The 19,949-nt window shown below is 46.7% G+C and overlaps 1 protein-coding gene across 3 annotated transcripts in view; it reads left to right on the forward strand.

The window, feature by feature from the left end:
- LOC128837928 (sulfotransferase 1 family member D1-like) overlaps window positions 1-19,596 on the forward strand; it is a 26,983-nt gene extending 7,387 nt beyond the window's left edge. Inside the window, exons 1-8 of one of the 3 annotated variants that reach the window (XM_054029629.1) lie at window positions 3,830-3,933; window positions 10,204-10,366; window positions 11,849-11,974; window positions 13,383-13,480; window positions 15,190-15,316; window positions 17,291-17,385; window positions 17,855-18,035; window positions 18,486-19,596. In XM_054029629.1, coding sequence (XP_053885604.1) covers window positions 10,219-10,366; window positions 11,849-11,974; window positions 13,383-13,480; window positions 15,190-15,316; window positions 17,291-17,385; window positions 17,855-18,035; window positions 18,486-18,598 — 888 coding nt within the window. In that variant the 5' untranslated portion in view covers window positions 3,830-3,933; window positions 10,204-10,218 and the 3' untranslated portion in view covers window positions 18,599-19,596. Of the gene's footprint in view, window positions 1-3,829; window positions 3,934-5,578; window positions 5,689-10,203; window positions 10,367-11,848; window positions 11,975-13,382; window positions 13,481-15,189; window positions 15,317-17,290; window positions 17,386-17,854; window positions 18,036-18,485 lie in introns of those variants that run through there. The other 2 variants (XM_054029628.1, XM_054029626.1) reach the window with 2 other exon arrangements.
- The last annotated feature ends 353 nt before the right edge of the window (window positions 19,597-19,949 follow it).

Here is a 19,949-nt window from a genome sequence, read left to right on the forward strand (position 1 = left end):
ACAGTACTATAAAATCCCTCCTGGCCAGAGACTCCAAAATCCTTTTACCTGTAAAGGGTTAAGAAGCTCAGGTAACCTGGCTGACACCTGACCCAAAGGACCAATAAGGGGACAAGATACTTTCAAATCTTGGGGGGGGGGGGGGAAATAGGGAGAGAAGGGAAGGCTTTTGTTTGTGCTCTTTGTTTGGGAAGTTGTTCGCTCTTGGGACTGAGAGGGACCAGACATCAATCCAGGTTCTCCAAATCTTTCTGAACAAGTCTCTCATATTTCAAACTTGTAAGTAAACAGCCAGGAAAGGCATGTTAGTTTATCTTTGTTTTCTCAACTTGTAAATGTACCTTTTGCTAGAGTGTTTATCTCTGTTTGCTGTACTTTGAACCTAAGGCTAGAGGGGGGGTCCTCTGAACTCTTTAAGTTTGATTACCTGTAAAGTTATTTTCCATCCTGATTTTACAGAGATGATTTTTACCTTTTTCTTTAATTAAAAGCCTTCTTTTTAAGAACCTGATTGATTTTTCCTTGTTTTTAGATCCAAGGGGGTTGGATCTTGATCCACAAGGAGTTGGTGGGAGGAAGGAGGGGGGATGGTTAATTTCTCCTTGTTTTAAGATTCAAGGGGTTTGGATCTGTATTCACCAGGGCTTTGGTGAAGAGTCTCTCAAGGCTACCCAGGGAAGGGAATTAGCTTTGGGAGTGGTGGCAGCTATGGAACTGAAAGAAAAAGAGATGGAGCAGAGAGAAAGAGAAGAGAAAGCCAAAGAGGAGGCCCACAAGAGAGCTATGGAGCTGAGAGAAAAAGAGATGAAGCATGAACTGGAATTAGCACGGGCTAGGCCGGTTATACCAGCCAATCCTAACAATCCTCTCCAGGTACCCCTTCCCATCCCAGAAAATTCCCCACCTACAAGGCAGGCGATGATACTGAGGCCTTCTTAGAAAATTTTGAAAGGGCCTGCCTTGGATACAGCATCACTACAGACCAGTACATGGTAGAGCTGAGGCCGCAGCTCAGTGGACCCTTAGCAGAGGTGGCGGCTGAAATGCCTAAGGAACACATGAACAGTTATGAACTTTTTAAAAACAAGGCCAGAATCAGAATGGGGCTAACACCCGAGCATGCCAGTCGGCGGTTCAGAGCCCTAAGGTGGAAACCCGATGTGTCATTTACCCTACATGCCTACCACATTGGGAAAAATTGGGATGCCTGGATATCAGGAGCAAATGTTAAATCTACGGAAGAGTTGCCCTTCCTAATGCAAATGGAGCAGTTTTTAGAGGGTGTTCCTGAGGAAATAGAAAGGTACATCCTAGATGGGAAGCCCAAAACTGTAACCGAGGCGGGGGAGATTGGAGCCAAATGGGTGGAGGTGGCAGAAAAGAAAAAAACTAGTAGCAGCTGGAGTGAATATCAGAAGGGGCAACCCGAAACCAAACCTTACCACCGGGGACAACCCAAGGCCCCACCCACATCCCAAGGGAAACCCCAGACGCCTTCTCACCCCACCACACCAGTCTCCACCAACCAACATCACCCCGGTGATACCTTAGCAGGGCGATGTTTTAAATGTAATGAACTGGGACATATAAAGGCTTATTGCCCCAAGAACCCCAACCGATTACAGTTCATTACACCACAATCACACCAAAGATCCCCAGACCCAGATGCCTCTCTCATACCCTCGGAGCGAAGGGAAACCTTGAGAGTGGGCGGAAAGAAGGTTATCGCTTGGAGGGACACTGGGGCATAAGTGTCAACTATCCACCAATCCCTAGTGGACCCCAAACTCATCAACCCAGAGATTCCAGTGACAATTCAACCCTTCATGTCACAGTCTGTAACCTTGCCTACAGACAAGTTGCATGTCCAGTACAAGGGCTGGTCAGGAATGTGGACTTTTGCAGTCTATGACAATTATCCCATCCCCATGCTGCTGGGGGAAGACTTGGCCAACCATGTGAAGCTAGCCAAGAGGGTGGGAATAGTCACCCGCAGCCAGGCTAAGCAAGCTTGCACCCCCATCCCTGTTCCTGAGCCGTCCACCAGGGCCCCGTCTGTGTTACCGGAGACCCAGACAAAGGTGGTGGAACCGGGTCCCCTGCCAACGACTGCAACAGCCGTAGTGGATCCAATCCCAGAGACCCAGCCAAAGCCAGTCCCAGAACTGGAATTGGCAATGCAACCAGCACCAGAACCATTGCCAGCACTGAGTCCAGCGCTTGCAAACCCGTCTACACCTCCAACGCCAGAGGGCACTAGCGAGCCTGAACTGGCAGAAGCAGCAGATAACCCTACCCAAGAGGCTCAGCCAGAGCCTGAAATACAACATAGTGCACCAGCGGACAGCGGTTCACAGTCAACGGAAACAGCCCCAGCACCTGCATCGCTTCCAGAGGGACCAAGCCCAAGTCCACAGTCCAAGGAGGAACTGATGTCTCCAGCATCAAGGGAACAGTTCCAGGCCGAGCAGGAAGCAGATGACAGCCTTCAGAAAGCTTGGGCGGCAGCATGGAGCACCCCACCGCCACTCAGCAATTCTAACCGATCCCGGTTTATTGTAGAACAAGGACTTTTATACAAGGAGACTCTTTCTGGTGGGCACCAGGAAGACTGGCATCCTCAAAGACAGTTGGTAGTTCCCACTAAGTATCGGGTAAAGCTCTTGAGCTTAGCCCATGATCATCCCAGTGGCCATTCTGGGGTGAACAGAACCAAAGACCGGTTGGGGAAGTCCTTCCACTGTGAGGGAATGGGCAAGGATGTTGCTAATTATGTCCGGTCTTGTGAGGTGTGCCAACGAGTGGGAAAGCCCCAAGATCAGGTTAAAGCCCCTCTCCAACCACTACCCATAATTGAGGTCCCATTTCAGCGAGTAGCTCTGGATATTCTGGGTCCTTTCCCAAAGAAGACCCCCAGAGGGAAGCAGTACATACTCACTTTCATGGATTTTGCTACCCGATGGCCGGAAGCAGTACCCTTAAGCAACACCAGGGCTAAAAGTGTGTGCCAGGCATTAGCAGACATTTTTGCTAGGGTAGGTTGGCCCTCTGACATCCTTACCGATTCGGGAACTAATTTCCTGGCAGGGACCATGAAAAACCTGTGGGAAACTCATGGGGTGAATCACTTGGTTGCCACCCCTTACCACCATCAAACCAATGGCCTGGTGGAGAGGTTTAATGGAACTTTGGGGGCCATGATACGTAAATTCGTAAATGAACACTCCAATGTTTGGGACCTAGTGTTGCAGCAGTTGCTTTTTGCCTACAGGGCTGTACCGCATCCCAGTTTAGGGTTTTCACCATTTGAACTTGTATATGGCCGCGAGGTTAAGGGGCCATTACAGTTGGTGAAGCAGCAGTGGGAGGGGTTTATGCCTTCTCCAGGAACTAACATTCTAGACTTTGTAAGCAACCTACAAAACACCCTCCGACACTCTTTAGCCCTTGCTAAAGAAAACCTAAAGGATGCTCAGGAAGAGCAAAAGGCCTGGTATGATAAACATTTTAGAGAATGGTCCTTCAAAGTAGGAGACCAAGTCATGGTCTTAAAGGCGCTCCAGGCCCATAAAATGGAAGCGTCGTGGGAAGGACCATTCACGGTCCAGGAGTGCCTAGGAGCTGTTAACTATCTCATAGCCTCCCCCACCTCCAACATAAAGCCTAAGGTATACCATGTTAATTCTCTTAAGCCCTTTTATTCCAGAGAATTAAACGTTTGCCAGTTTACAGCCCAGGAAACGGATGACGCGGAGTGTCCTGAAGGTGTCTACTACGAAGGAAAAAGGGATGGTGGCGTGGAAGAGGTGAACCTCTCCGCGACCCTTGGATGTCTGCAGCGACAGCAGATCAAGGAGCTGTGCACAAGCTTTGCACCAATTTTCTCAGCCACTCCAGGACGGACCGAACGGGCATACCACTCCATTGACACAGGTAATGCTCACCCAATTAGAACCCCACCCTACTGGGAGTCACCTCATGCCCAAACTGCTATACAAAGGGAGATCCAGGACATGCTACAGATGGGTATAATCCGCCCCTCTAGTAGTGCATGGGCATCTCCAGTGGTTCTAGTTCCCAAACCAGATGGGGAAATACGCTTTTGCGTGGACTACCGTAAGCTAAATGCTGTAACTCGTCCTGACAACTATCCAATGCCACGCACAGATGAGCTATTGGAGAAATTGGGACATGCCCAATTCATCTCTACTTTAGACTTAACCAAAGGGTACTGGCAAGTACCACTAGATGAACCCGCTAAGGAAAGGTCAGCCTTCGTCACCCAGGCAGGGGTGTATGAATTCAATGTACTCCCTTTCGGGTTGCGAAATGCACCCGCCACCTTCCAAAGACTTGTAGATGGTCTCCTAGTGGGATTGGGAGAATCTGCAGTTGCCTACCTCGATGATGTGGCCATTTTTTCTGATTCATGGACAGAACACCTGGAGCACCTGGAAAACGTCTTCGAGCGCATCCGGCAGGCAGGACTAACTGTTAAGGCTAAAAAGTGTCAAATAGGCCAAAACAGAGTGACTTACCTGGGGCACCAGGTGGGTCAAGGAACTATAAATCCCCTACAGGCCAAAGTGGATGCTATCCAAAAGTGGCTGGTTCCAAAATCAAAGAAACAGGTCCAATCCTTCTTAGGCTTGGCCGGATATTATAGGCGATTTGTACCACACTACAGCCAAATCGCCGCCCCGCTAACAGACCTAACCAGAAAGAAACAGCCAATTGCAGTTCAGTAGACTGATGAGTGTCAAAAGGCCTTTAACCAGCTTAAGGCGACACTCATGTCTGACCCTGTGCTAAGGGCTCCAGACTTTGACAAACCATTCCTAGTAACCACAGATGCGTCCGAGCGGGGCGTGGGAGCAGTTTTAATGCAGGAAGGACCGGATCAAGAATTCCATCCTGTCGTGTTTCTCAGCAAGAAACTGTCTGAGAGGGAAAGCCACTGGTCAATCAGCGAAAAGGAATGCTACGCCATTGTGTACGCGCTGGAAAAGCTACGCCCATATATTTGGGGACGGCGTTTCCAACTACAAACAGACCATGCTGCGCTACAGTGGCTTCATACTGCCAAGGGGAATAACAAAAAACTTCTTTGGTGGAATTTAGCTCTCCAAGATTTTGATTTTGAAATACAACACATTTCAGGGGCTTCTAACAAAGTGGCTGATGCACTCTCCCGGGAAAGTTTCCCAGAATCAACTGGTTAAAAATTGTTCTTGGAATGTGGAACATATTGTTAGTTTTTATATAATCAGTAGTATGTCTAAAGGTACATGTGTCTTATTAACTCTGTTTTCTCCTAGAGCTCCAGGAAGAAATCACAGCCAGTGTGGAACCAGCTGTCCAACACTATCTGTGATTTGGGGGGGCGTGTCATAACTATAAAGGGAAGGGTAACAGCTCTCCTGTGTACAGTACTATAAAATCCCTCCTGGCCAGAGACTCCAAAATCCTTTTACCTGTAAAGGGTTAAGTAGCTCAGGTAACCTGGCTGTCACCTGACCCAAAGGACCAATAAGGGGACAAGATACTTTCAAATCTTGGGAGGGTGGGGGGAAGGCTTTTGTTTGTGCTCTTTGTTTGGGAAGTTGTTCGCTCTTGGGACTGAGAGGGACCAGACATCAATCCAGGTTCTCCAAATCTTTCTGAACAAGTCTCTCATATTTCAAACTTGTAAGTAAACAGCCAGGCGAGGCATGTTAGTTTATCTTTGTTTTCTCAACTTGTAAATGTACCTTTTGCTAGAGTGTTTATCTCTGTTTGCTGTACTTTGAACCTAAGGCTAGAGGGGGGGTCATCTGAGCTCTTTAAGTTTGATTACCTGTAAAGTTATTTTCCATCCTGATTTTACAGAGATGATTTTTACCTTTTTCTTTAATTAAAAGCCTTCTTTTTAAGAACCTGATTGATTTTTCCTTGTTTTAAGATCCAAGGGGTTTGGATCTGTATTCACCAGGGCATTGGTGAAGAGTCTCTCAAGGCTACCCAGGGAAGGGAATTAGCTTTGGGAGTCGTGGCAGCGACTAGATCTAAGCTGGTAGTTAAGCTTAGAAGTTTTCATGCAGGCCCCCACATTTGTACCCTAAAGTTCAAAGTGGGGAAGCAGCCTTGACACCAGTATTGGCTGCAGAGTGCTGCTCTAAATGGAAGAATAAATGTTGATATGTGCCAACTTCTCCCACCCCTTTTAAAATGTCTTTTCTTATTGGCATCACTGAGACGTCTGGGCATAACAGAACCACCTATCCCCTCAATTTGTGCTTTGTTTTGGGTGGTTAATCAGTTAGCTAGAGTGAAAGGGATAAAAGACAGGTACCTAGAGGCAGGGTTGGCTCCAGGCACTAGCATAACAAGCAGGTGCTTGGGGCGGCCAAGACAGAGGGGTGGCACCTGCGGCAATTCGGGGGTGACAGGTCCCTCACTCCCTCTAGGAGCGAAGGACCTGCCACTAAGCTGCCACCGCCGATCGCGGCTTTTTTTTTTTTTTTTTGCTCGGGGCTGTAGAAATGCTGGAGCCGGCCCTGCATAGAGGGCACATCTCCGCATGGTATTTTGCTCTTATGTAACCTAATCAATTTACACCAATGCAAACTTTTAATATACATGCAGTTAAACTGGTTTAAATCATCTTTAAAGCAGTTTAGCTTGATCTGATTATTTTACTGAATTCAGAGAACCAGTATAAACATGGTTTAAAGTAGTTTAAATGTGTTTGCACTAGGAGTTTGCACTGATGTAATAAAATAATTTAAAATTGATTCCCATATACTGGTGATGTTTGCTAATATAGATAAGCCCTCATATTCGGTGAAAGGTCTGCTTTAGAACTACAGAAACTAGAACATTCTCATGCTCTGGTGGTTAGAGATTGTAGCCCATTATTTTGAGAGAGAGCTAGTCTCTTGCATGCAAGACACCGCCCAGGTTTAATGACCTCTCATAAAATGATTTATTCCAGAATGAGGTAAGTTGGATTCACCTGGCAACAACAATTTTAAAATCTACATGAAACTTCCACTAAAAAAGAAGTGGTTTCCACAGAAATGTCTATGCATATTCAGTTTAAGAACATAAGAGTGGCCATACTGGGTCAGACCAAAGGTCCATCTAGCCCAATATCCTGTCTTCCGACAGTGGCCAATGCCAGGTGCCCCAAAGGGAATGAACAGAACAGGGAATCATCAAATGATCCATCCCATCGTCCATTCCCAGCTCCTGGCAAACGGAGGCTAAGGATGCCATCCCTGCCCATCCTGGCTAATAGCCATTTATGGACCTGTCCTCCACGAACTTACCTAGTTCTTTTTTGAACCCTTGGCCTTCACAACATCCTCTGGCAAGGAGTTCCACAGGTTGACTGTGCATTGTGTGAAAAAATACTTCCTTTTGTTTGTTTTAAACCTGCTGCCTATTAATTTCATTTGGTGACCCCTAATTCTTGTATTATGAGAAGGAGTAAATAACACTCCTTATTTACTTTCTCCACACCAGCCATGATTTTATAGACCTCCATCATATCCCTCCTTAGTTGTCTCTTTTCCATGCTAAGAATTCCCAGTCTTTTTAATCTCTTCTCATACGGAAGCCATTCCATACCCCTAATGGGGGTGAGGGCTACAGCTGGGGATGAAGGCTCTGGGGTGGGGCCGAGGATGCGGGGTTTGGGGTGCAAGCTGTCCCAGGGCTGCAGTGGGGAGAAAGGACCCCTTAGCTCTCTCTCACTGCAGCAGCTTGGGCTGGGGGAGGGGCTTCTCCCTGGTCACAGCAGCTCCGGTAGGGCTGGGCTGGGGTGCCTCTCTGTGCAGGGCTGGGGAAATAGCACCGCTGTCCCAGCCCACGGTCCCAAGCAGCTCCGCTCTCCGCGGCCCCTCCAGCCCAGCAAAGTTCAGGGTAAGGGGCTGCCCGGGGGGCGCCCCCCGACACAGACTCCTCACACCACTGTGGGCACCTCCAGCTTCACAGGGTGCTGGCCAAGTGGGCAACTTTGCATGGGGTGGGGTGGGGCTCTGCCTTCCTGCCCCCTGTGCCCCCTGGGTGAGGTGCTCGTGGGTGGGTTCAAGCTTCCCAGCTCCCACAGGAGGGGTAAAACCACCCTTGGCAGCATCAGCCACTGGAATTGCACACATGGCCGAGCCCACGCGTGGTTACATGCGCCCTATGGGCCACACACGGGATCAGCCTTTGCCTCCCTGATCCCACTGGCTAGCTCGCAAGGCTGGGGGGCAGGCCCGACAGGCTGGGGGGCAGAGGCCACGGGGGGGCCCAGGGCAGCGTGGCACTCCATCCCAAGATGTGCAGCTGGGTGTTGGGGCGGCAGCTTGGGCACCTCCCGCTAACTCACAGCTGCTCATTAAACCCACCAGATGAGTTGGCTGAAGCACAATGGGCAGGGGTCGCCGCTGCTTGTCTTGGAGTTTTAATTCTTCTCCACTCCATGTGACCCGGACCTGGCCATGGCAGCTTCAGCTAGGCTGGGCCAGGGGAGGGACGCTTCTCCCCGGCTGCAGCAGCTCTGGCTGAGCAAGGCTGGGCAGGGCAAGGCTGGGCTGGGCCAGGGGAGGGGCACCTCTCCCCACCTGTGCGGCTCTTGGTAGCCTGCTGCATGGCCACGCAGCTTAGAGAGAACTTAGGAGAGGACCTTCCCTTTTATCCCATGACAGCTTACTTTGCTTAAGAGCCTTTGGTGAGGGACCTTGTCAAAGGCTTTCTGAAAATCTAAGTACACTATATCAACTGGATCCCCCTTGTCCACATGCTTGTTGACCCCCTCAAAGAATTCTAGTAGATTGGTGAGGCATGATTTCCCTTTACAAAAGCCATGTTGACTCTTCCCCCAACAAGTTATGTTCATCTATGTGTCTGACAATTTTGTTCTCTACTATATATATCTGCAGTGATAATCTTTCTATTTACATAATGGATGCCTCTTCCAATACACCTTAAGTAAAACCATTGTCATATAGTGCAGCATGACCTGCAGCTAGCTTAATGACACACACCCAGCTGTTCATCTCTGAGTCAGGGGGTTGATTTTTGCATTATTTTTTATCTAGGAAAAAGAGTACAAGGCCCACATCCTCAGCTGGTTTAAATCAGCACTTACACTAACTAACACCAGCTGAAGATCTAATCTTAAAAATAAGCATTTCTATCACGGTTCATGAAGTTTTGTGAAGATTTCAAATATCCAATCTACCTGTCTATTTATCTGTCAATCAGACTTATATGCCCCACAACATTTCCATAGGATCTGAGTGCCTGAAAGTCTTTAATGTATTTGTATTGTATGTGGGAATAACTGGCCAGTATCATAGCTCTCATAATACAAAATTTGTTCTGAAAATTAGACACAATCAAGCTGTGTTTTAAAAAAGTGCAAATGTACAAGTCTGGGCTATATGTAGTAACTTAGGCTATTTTATAGGATCTAAACAGAGACAATTCATTCAAATAAAGATTTAGGTATATATTGCTAAGGATAAGGGATCACAATCTGACCCTCTAACTCATGTTGAGTGGGTGGCAGAATCTGGCCTTTTATAAATGAAAATGTTAGGTATTGTTATTGTTGTTTTTCTTCTTGGAGCATGCAGAAATTCCCATTAATGTTCTGGCTAGAATCAAAATGTTGGTTCCCATTATAGTCATTTGCTGTAGTGCTCTGAGTGCTGTCCTTCCTGCCTTCTCAATAATGTTTGCCATCGGTTCAAAATTCTACGGTTTGCTTCATTTTTTCCTCCTCTCCCCACTACTCTCAACTTGTTTCTTCCTTCAACTGAGAGCATGGCTATTTCTGCTGCTGAGAATTAGGATAGAACTCTTTTAACATTCAGGACTTTATGGACCAGCTCTTCAGTAGTGTACAGTAGAGCCCCATTGACTTTATGCCAAATTAAACCAGCTGGGGATCTGGCCCAATGAATATGTAAATAGTGCTGCTCTCTTCCAGTGGATAGGCTCAAGTCTATTTTGCCATGTCACCCTCTAGTGGCTACATTCAACATTGCACACAAGCCCTAAAACTATTACACAAGCATGAATGTTGCTCTGGTTATCACTAGCAATTTAATATTGACAAGTCTCCCAAACTCCACTGTGCAAAATAAATGCTAAGTGGAAGAGAGGGTCTCCCAGCACTTTTTAATGGAAGCAAATCACTTCCATTTACATGCTTTTCTCTTCCTTTAGCCCAGCGTTTCCAGAATGGAAAATAATGAAAGTGTGTTAAGGAGGAAATTAGAAATGGTCTGTGGTGTTCCCCTATTCTGGAGTATTGTTGAAGAATGGGCCCAGGTGGAATCCTTCCAGGCGAGGCCAGATGACCTTCTCATTTCCACCTACCCGAAGTCAGGTGAGTGTCACTGATCTATTAGGAGATTCATCTTATGCAGCTAAAAGGCACAAACCCAGGGCAGAAATGGAGGCTATTGCCCAACTCTTATGCCACATGTATGCCACATTCAGACCATAACTCCTTTATCAATTCCTCCATTAGGTATAGAAATCTCTTACTCAAAGCCTCCTCCATCTGTACCTTCGTGATCCCTTTTTATTGAAGAACCCTATTCAAAACACTGCAGTCTACATGGGTTTTACTTGACCTTGTCATGTAGGGAAGAAGCTAAGAAGCCTTCCAGGCCAAAACTATAATGAGATTCAAAAAAGAACGAGATAAGTTCGTGGAGGATGGGTCCATCAATGGTTATTAGCCAAGATGGTCAGGGATGCAACCCCATGCTCTGGGTCCCTGTGAGCAGAACTGGGCCTAGCTCTCCTGCATCAGAGACCGTGAACTCAATCCAGCCAATTAAAGGGGGCTGGGCTACACCTGGGCCTATAAAGGGCTGCCAGAGAGCAGGAAATAAGAGGTGAAAGAAGTGGGTGGGATAGGTTGTGCCTGGGGAAGGGAAGCCATGGTGGAGTAGAGCTAACTCCTGCAGTGGGTCCCTGGAGAAAGGTGCTGAGGAAAGCAGCACTGAGCCTACTGCTCCAGGAAGGGAACAGAGCTGATTAGACCTCAGTGGGGAACTACCAGAAGGAGGAGTGCCAGACTGTTTTCTGTTGCTCTTCTTGCCTGTGTTATGCAAATAAACCTTCTCAAAGGTGACTGGGCCGGGAGTGTTTGGAAGCTGGGGAGAAGCCATGCCCTGTGACAATGCTGTGCATAGAAAGAGAATAAGACCATGAACTCCTTTGTCCTAACATGGATGTGTTCAAAAAGTGGCAAAATATTCCTTCCGTGTTGCTCTCTTACCATCATTTAGCCATAGACTGTCCTGTTGCTGAATGCTATAGACTTTGTGGTCTGACACTGGAGTGCCTTCACTCAGTGTTCAGAAATGGAAATTGTCAACTTGATACTGACCAACATGAGCCGGAGGTGAGTTCTTCTTTCCCAGGATGGATGAAGTGGCTTTTTGCCCTCAACACAGGCTCAGCGCTGAAGGGTGGCAGGATTCTATCAATTCACACCTCCATTTGTGAGTAGTTTATTTCCCACAAGCCTAGTGGGAAATTTGCATTGGGTCTTCAGGCAGTAGCAGAAACATTGTGATGTTATATCAAGTTTGGTGATACTGGACTTCCATGATGATAGTCACTTTGTTACTGACATCACATATTCAAGCACAGGCCAAGAAAGCCCAGGAGCACTGATTTCACCACCCTCAAAGTCTATTGCTAAAGGCCATAGGCTAGAAGGGATCGTCATCTGGTGTAAATTGGCATAACTCCATTGTCTTCAATTTACACCAAGTGAGGATCTGACTCCATGCTTATGACCTGCCTACTGCATGCTAGAAGAGTATTTAGCGAGTTTGCTTTATATTTCCAGGCACAACCTGGATCAGTGAAATTGTGGACATGATCTATAACAACGGTGATACAGAGAAGTGTAAACGGGATGCGATTTACGTTCGGGTCCCTTTCATGGAGCTGATCATCCCTGGAATTTCAAATGGTAAAGCTTCACACACTCCAGGCAGGCTCCCGGAGAGATTGGAGCTGCAGCTTTGACAACCCTCCCTTTAGGAATTGTGGCCAAAACTGAATATGAGGATATATACTTACCTCCCTGGGCTGTTGGGAGGGTTGGTTAACTGGCGCCAAATTCTGTCCTCAGATATATACAAGCAAATCTCCCTGACTGTGTTGGGAGTGCATGTATAGATCTGAGAATAGAATTTAGCCTCTACTGTTTCTAAAGCACTCTGAGTTCTTTGGAATAAAAGGCACTCTGAGGCTAGGTCTACACTACTCGCCTGAATCAGCGGGTAGAAATCGATCTCTCGGGGATCGAATTATCGCGTCTCGTCGGGACGCGACAATCGATCCCCGAATCAACGCGCTTACTCCACCAGCGGAGGTGGGAGTAAGCGCCGTCGACGGGGAGCCCCGGAGGTCAATTTTGCCGCCGTCCTCACAGCGGGGTAAGTCGGCTCCGATACGTCGAATTCAGCTACGCTATTCGCGTAGCTGAATTTGCGTATCTTAAATCGACCCCCCCCTGTAGTGAAGACCTGCCCTGAGTCTGATCTGTAGTGCTCTGAAGTCAATGGAAAGATTCCCACTGGATCTGGCCATATATAAGTGCAAACTGTCAATGGTATTAGGATCTTGTGCACAAGGAACTTAAATATGAACTGAAATGTTTTAAAAATAACAATACAAAAATGGATTAAGGTGGGATTTTCAAAAGAGTTTATAGGAATTAGGTGCTGAATTCCCAGTAATGGTCAACAGAGGTTGAGCACCTAACTCTCATATTTTCTTTTGAAAATCCCACCCTAAAGGTGAGATTTCCACTGTTCGCAAGGGGAGTTGTTAGGTGCTGAGCTCTTTTGAAAATCTGGCCCTAAAAGGGGTATAGAATATTATATGTTCACATCCTGACATTTTTAAGATGTGCTACTATGTTTTTACAGAGCTATATTCACACCTCATTAAAAGACGGGGGTGGGAGAGAGAAGATTTCTCATACAGCTTCACATAAGTACATTTCACTAGAATCAGAAAAGTTAGAGATGGACAAGGCTGATTAGATGATCTAGTCTGACTTCCTGAAAACTACCCCCTGTGGAAACTCTGCCAGATGTGCACACAACATGCCTACCCAGCAGTGAGGGAGATTTCACCAGCTCCACTTTCATAACCAACGTATGGTTCTTTAGTTGCTTAAATCTACTTCTACCCTTATCCACATCTATCGGGACTTCATCCAGTAGAGAGAGACAGAATGGCAGCTCAGGATTATTAAAGGCTGCGGGCCCAATTCCTCTCTTCGTAAAGTGGCCCTCTGAGTATAAATAGTTTATGATCAAAGCTGTAATAATCCTGTTTTTTCCTTTAATCCCTTTTGCATTTTGTAGGTGTTGCACAGCTGGCTAAAATGCCCTCTCCCCGGTTAGTAAAGACCCATCTTCCTGTTCAACTCCTTCCTGACTCTTTTTGGGAAAACAACTGCAAGGTTATTATTATTTCTTTGCATTGCAGTAGCACAGGCTCCAACCAAGATGGACATCCCATTGCGCTACACTCTGTGAATACACATAGCGAGAGAAAATTCCTGCCCCGCAGAGTTTGCAATATAAATAGACAAAGGAAGCACTACTATCCCCATTTTACAGATGGGGGACTAAGGAATGGAGAGATTAAATGACTTGCCCAAGATCACATAATGAATCTGTAAGAGATCTGGCAGCTGAACCTAGATCTCAGGCAGTGCCTTATCCATACAAGCAGCCTTCTATCTGAGATTTTCCACTGGAAATTAATACACTCATGGATTAAGCTGGAGTTTCCATAGGATTCTAGTCCTGCTGTGTGTTTAGTTTTTTTTTTTTAAACACACACAAAGATTCTCAGTGACTAAATCCAACTATCTTTGTAAGTACTGATGGTCAAACAATGCATCACTCAAATGAGCCTAATTTGATATGAGATATCATCCCTGAATTTCTACAATCCATGCACTTTGCAGACATATTTGATACCCTCAGCAGTGCTGGAGAGGAGGATTCCAGGGCCAAGTTATAGCAGGGACTAAGGCTATGTCTACACTGCAACCAAAGGGGTGATTTGAAGCACAGGTTGGCCTACCCACTCTAGCTTTAATCTAGCTAGCATGGCTAAGAATAGCAGTGAGGACATGGTGGTGCAGGCTAGAAATGCGAGTACATCCCCAGGATCCCTGGCATGCCTGTACAGGCCATGCTGAAGCCCATGTCCCTGTGTCTGCCCTACTATTCTTAGCTGTGGTAGTTAGATTAAAGCTAGAACGGGTATATTGTCTGTGGGCTGCAATCACTCCTTCAGTTGCATTGTAGACATACCCTGAGGGTGAAATCCTGGCCCCGTTGACTTCTGTGGGGCCAGGATTTCCCCCCCTAAGAGCAGGGTGCTCTTTTCTAGGCAACTGTGAAGGAAATGCTGATTGTTGGACTCAATCTCTTTCTCTCTCCCCTCCAGCTTGATTCTTTGCAAGGATGGGGGAGGCAGCACTAATGGTTAAAGAACAAGAGTAGCCATTAGGCCTACTGGGTACTATTCACAATTCTGCCACTCCTGCTCAGTGTACCTCCCTGTACCTCAGTTTCCCCATCTGCAAAACACTACATTACTCAGGGCTGTAAAGTGCTGTGACTTCCCTGGGTGAAAGATTATATCGCTGAGGAACAGTAGTGTTGCCTACTCTGCCAGTCCCCGTCAGTTGACTGTGACCTTGTGAATTTCTGCCACGCCCCTTTGGTTCTGAGCAGTTCATTTTTTTCAAAATTCGGAGGGATTTGCCTTTTAATGCCATGACTAAGCCTGGAAGTGTGATTTCTCCAATGAGACTTATAGTGACTCTGGAGAGAGACCTACAAACAGCTGAAGTGCCTTAAACACTTGCTCATTCAATAGAACTGGTCACATTTTTTTTTTTGGAAGTTTGGTTGCAAAATTGGTGGAAAAATAGACACAGTATTCATAAATCTCCCCACCCCTCTCTTTTTTGGCCAATGTCAGAGCTAACTGAAATGTTTAGAACTGAAAATATGTCAGATTTCAATGAAAATATGGGTGGGAAGAAATCTGAAAATATTTTTGCAAATTTATTTTCTTGTTTTTCAATCAGATTTGTTACTCTAACATAGACTCGATTGATCATGGTAAACATCCTTCTCTTCTCCACAGATCATCTACGTTGCCCGAAATGCCAAGGATGTGGCAGTCTCTTATTACCATTTCTACCAAATGGCAAAGATGCATCCAGAGCCTGGCACCTGGGATGAGTTCCTGGAGAAGTTTGTAACTGGGGAAGGTAAAACTTGAAGCTAGATTCTCCCTACAACACTGAGCTCACAGGCTGTGACCGTGCTAAACCAAGAACTATGGAGCAGATTATCAGCTGCTCTAAAGATACTTTATTATACCACATGAGAATCTCTTCCCATAAGTGTATCCAAATTTCAGTTAGACAGAAGCCCCTACAGGGCAAGATAAAAGAACATGAACACATCTCCCATCAACCTCCACTTCTTGGTTTCTGGTCCAGAAACAAGAACCGGATCCACCTAGAACATCCCTAAGGGTATGTCTACACTACGAAATTAGGTCGATTTTTAGAAATCCATTTTATACAGTCGATTGCGTACGTCCACGCTAAGCGCATTAAGTCGGCGGAGTGCGTCCTCACTACCGGGGCTAGCATCGACGTATGGAGCGGTGTACTGTGGGTACCTATCCCACAGTTCCCGCAGTCTCCGCCGCCCATTGGAATTCTGGGTTAAGTTCCCAATGCCTGATGGGGCAAAAACATTGTCGCGGGTGGTTTTGGGTACATGTTGTCAGTCGCCCCTCCCTCCGTAAAAGCAACAACAGACAATCGTTTCGCGCCAGACACCAGGGTGATTAGAAGAGCACAGATAGGCATGCTGCGCATCAGAGAGGCTTTGAAAACCAGTTTCATGACTGGCCAGGCTTCGGTGTGACAGTTGTGTGTGTTTCTCCTTGATGCAAACCCATCCCCTTTGTTGATTTTAATTCCCTGTAAGCCAACCACCCTCCCCACTTCGAAATAAAGTAACTATTGTTTTGAAGCCATGCATTCTTTCTTTATTAATTAAAAAAAAAAAGAGATAATGGACAAGGTAGCCTGGGTGGGGTTGGGGAGGAGGAAAGTCCAAGGCCACATTGCTTATTGTAGCCACACTAAAAAACAAACTGTTTGAATGACAGCCTTCTGTTGTTGGGCCATCCTCTCCAGTGGAGTAGCTGGGTGCCCAGAGCCTCCCCGCCCTGCGTTCTTGGGTGTCTGGGTGAAGAGGCTGTGGAACATGGGGAGGAAGGTAGGCGGTTATAGAGTGGATGCAGCGGGGGTCTGTGCTCTTGTTGGCTTTCCTGCAGCTTCAACAGACGCTTCATCATGTCCGTTTGCTCCCCCATTAGCCTCAGCATCACGTCCTGCCTCCGCTCTTCGTGCTCACTTAATTCTTTCCTGGCCTCTGCCACTGAATGCTTCCATGCATTAAGCTGTGCCCTATCAGTGTGGGAGGACTGCATGAGCTCAGAAAACATGTCATCGCGAGTGCGTTTTATTCACCTTCTAATCTGCGATAACCTCAGGGACGGAGATGATGGGGGGGGACTGCATCGTCACCTGTGCTGCTGAGCTTGCCACGCTGACCAAAGAGGAAATGAAATTCAAAAGTTCCCAGGGCTTTTCCTGTGTACCTGGCTAGTGCATTGGAGTTCAAAATGCTGTCCAGAGCAGTCACAATGGAGCACTCTGGGATAGCTCCCGGAGGCCAATACCATCGATTTGCGTCCGCACTACACCAAATTCGACCCAGCAAAATCGATTTGAGTGCTATTCCCCTTGCTGGGGAGGAGTACAGAAGTCGATTTTAAGAGCCCTTTAGGTCAACAAAACAGAGTTGATTGTGTGGACACATTCATTTTTAAATTGACCTAACGCGACTAAATTCGACCTAACTCCATAGTGTAGACCAGGCCTTAGATGCTCAGGCAGTCTGCTTGCCTAGCTAAAGTCTCAAGTTATCCATTCCTGGAGGGGGGACGGGAATTAGTTGTGTTAAAAGGGGTGTCTCAAGACATCCAGCACCCCCTTATTTCCCTATCAACCCATTATCCTGGCATGATTGTGCCATTATGGGTTTTTTTTGAGTCAGCCAAAATATTCACTATTTAATCTGACTTCTTTGCTGATATCATAGTGAATCCATATTAAATGTGAATGTTTCCCTTCTCTTATATTCCTCTCTCTTTGATTTAGTTGCGTTTGGACCTTGGTATGATCATGTGAAAGGCTGGTGGGAGAAGAGAAAGGACAAGCCAATTCTGTACCTGTTCTATGAGGACATGAAAGAGGTGAGGGAGGGAAAGAATATAAACTCATGTAATGTTTTGGCCCCACATGCGTTGTTTGTTTGCATGAGTATAACAAGTAGGAAGCAGCTATGCCTATCAACAATACTTATTCAGAGAGCAAAAGAATCAGGCAGAGGGATCAGGCTTCACAGGTAATATGCTCAACTTCTGAAAAGAACTACATCACAGCTGACAATAGGCATGTCTCCTCGATCCAATTCCTATACATTCAAATAAACAGAACTAGCCAATATAATTTGCAATAGTGCTATCTGGTGATTCCCAATAATATTACACACACACAGATTTGGAAGATTAGGGATCTCCCTTTAAAAGGAAATGCCAAACCCCTCCATTCTCACTGTCCCCAATCCCACCACCCGGGCTGAAAAAGTGACGTTGTACCAGCACCTTTTAATAGTTTCCACATCATTCTGTGTGGCATCTGACAAACTGTCTTTCTTTCTAGGATCCTAAACGTGAAATACAAAAGGTGTTACAGTTTCTGGGAAAGGACTTGAAGGAGGATGTGGTGAATAAAATCCTTCATCACACCTCATTCCAGGAGATGCAGAAGAACCCCACTGCCAATTATAAGATGGTATCAAAAGATCATATGGATCACAGTGTGTCTCCCTTTATGAGAAAAGGTGAGAGCCCAATCACAAGAATTATAGGAGGGTTTACAGGAAAGAGGAATGGCTGGTAACATAGAAGCAGGGCCAATAACAGCTATAATCTGAGGAAAAGCCAGCCACTAGTTCTGCTTCCATAGGTGGGGAAAATCTCAGGATCCAAGTTTTATTCTTTACCAGACAAACCTGGCTAACGATGGAGCTGCCTAGGAAAAACACTACTCAAGGAGAAATGGAACTAATGGGGAATTAGGGTGAAAAACTGTCATCATTTAACCAAGCCCTAGTGAGATCTCTGAAAGAGGCAAGAGACAGAAGGGAGAAAATAGACTATAGATTGAATCATTCCTTTGTATTCACAGATTTATAGGCCAGAAGGGACCATTATGGTGACCATCTAGTCTGAACTCCTGCATAACACAGGCCACAGAATTTCACTCAGTGATTCCTGGTTTTCTCCTCCAGGTATTGCGGGCGACTGGAAGAATCACTTCACCGTGGCCCAGAATGAGGCATTTGACTCAGATTATAAAGAGAAGATGAAGGGATCGACACTGCAGTTCCGAACGGAGATCTGAAGCAGCAGTAGCTTCCTTCCCCCTGGCTTAGGTGTTTAGTTGGCTTAGACAAGGGAGAAATTGAAATTAAATGGTGGCACCAAAGCAAACAGCAACTGTTAACTACTTTAGATATGATTTTTTCCATACGTTTCTATTTTTGTGGGGTCTTCAGTTCCATAACTGCCATTTGGATAATGCAGATGGGACTTCAAGCCCCACCCCTCTGGACTGTCACTAGACTCAGTGATGGTTTCAGCTGTTGTGCGCTGAGATTCCCACATAACCACATGACTCCAGGGGCTGTGGCTTGAAGAAAACCCACCAAATATCATGTGTCTTGTGGTAAAATCACAAGAGATGGCAACACTGAGGTTACTCCACCAGAGTGATTATGCAGCCACTATCATTAGCAAACTACAGCAAGCTATCGTTGGGAATCTTGGCCTCGGTTTTTAAGGTCTCATCTACAAGGCCCGACACAGTAAACTACATGGTACTGAGTTTCTCTACTACACCTGAAAAGCTAAGCTGAGCCTGCTGTGACTCAAACCAGCAGGTTCCAGAAAGTCTAGATATGCCAAAACTGATGTGTAGACCATTAGGTGCTTTGAGATGAAAAGCACTGTAAGTGCTAGATATTAAGTGATGCCCTGCAAAAGAGTCTTTCATTCAAATTGCATATGCATGTCAAACAGGGCCGGCTTTAGGCCAATTCCCCCGAATTGGGCCCCATGCATAAGAGGGCCCCACGCCCTAAAGAAAAGCGCCTAACTTAGGTGCCTTTTTAATTTTTTTACTCACCTGGCGGCGGTCCGGGTCTTCAGAGGCACGTCAGCGGCAAGTCCTTCAGTGCCATGGAAGACCTGGAGCGAGTGAAGGATCCGCTGCTGAAGTGCCGCCGAAGACCCGGACAGCCGTTGGGTATTCGAATCGGACCCCGCACTTACTAAAGCCGGCCCTGATGTCAAATGTGCCTGCCTATGAGCACACACACAGATTAAAGGCTGTAAATCTGAGTTGGCTTTCCACTACATTTGTCAATGCCAGTGAACCCCCATAATGTCTGGACAGGGGCGGCAGGTTATATGGACTCGTGGTGCCCGAGCACCAGGAATATTCAAGGTTGGGGGCTGTGCTCCACCAATATCTGGAGCTGGGTTTCTCCCCTGGACCTGCCTGGAGCGGGCACACCCCCCCCCGCCCTGGAGCATCCCCCACCCCCCGCCCAGTAGCGTAGCTGGAGGGGAGCGGCTGCTCCCCTCTGTGCACATTTTCCAAAAGCGGCGCCTTTCCAATTTCCAGGCAGCCAGCACTGGGCTCCGGACTCGGAGTCTGCAGCCGGGCACTGTCCCCCTGCATCCCCAGCCCT

The sequence above is a fragment of the Malaclemys terrapin genome, chromosome 5 (genome assembly GCF_027887155.1).
Source record: "Malaclemys terrapin pileata isolate rMalTer1 chromosome 5, rMalTer1.hap1, whole genome shotgun sequence".
NCBI classification, from domain to species: Eukaryota; Metazoa; Chordata; order Testudines; family Emydidae; genus Malaclemys; species Malaclemys terrapin.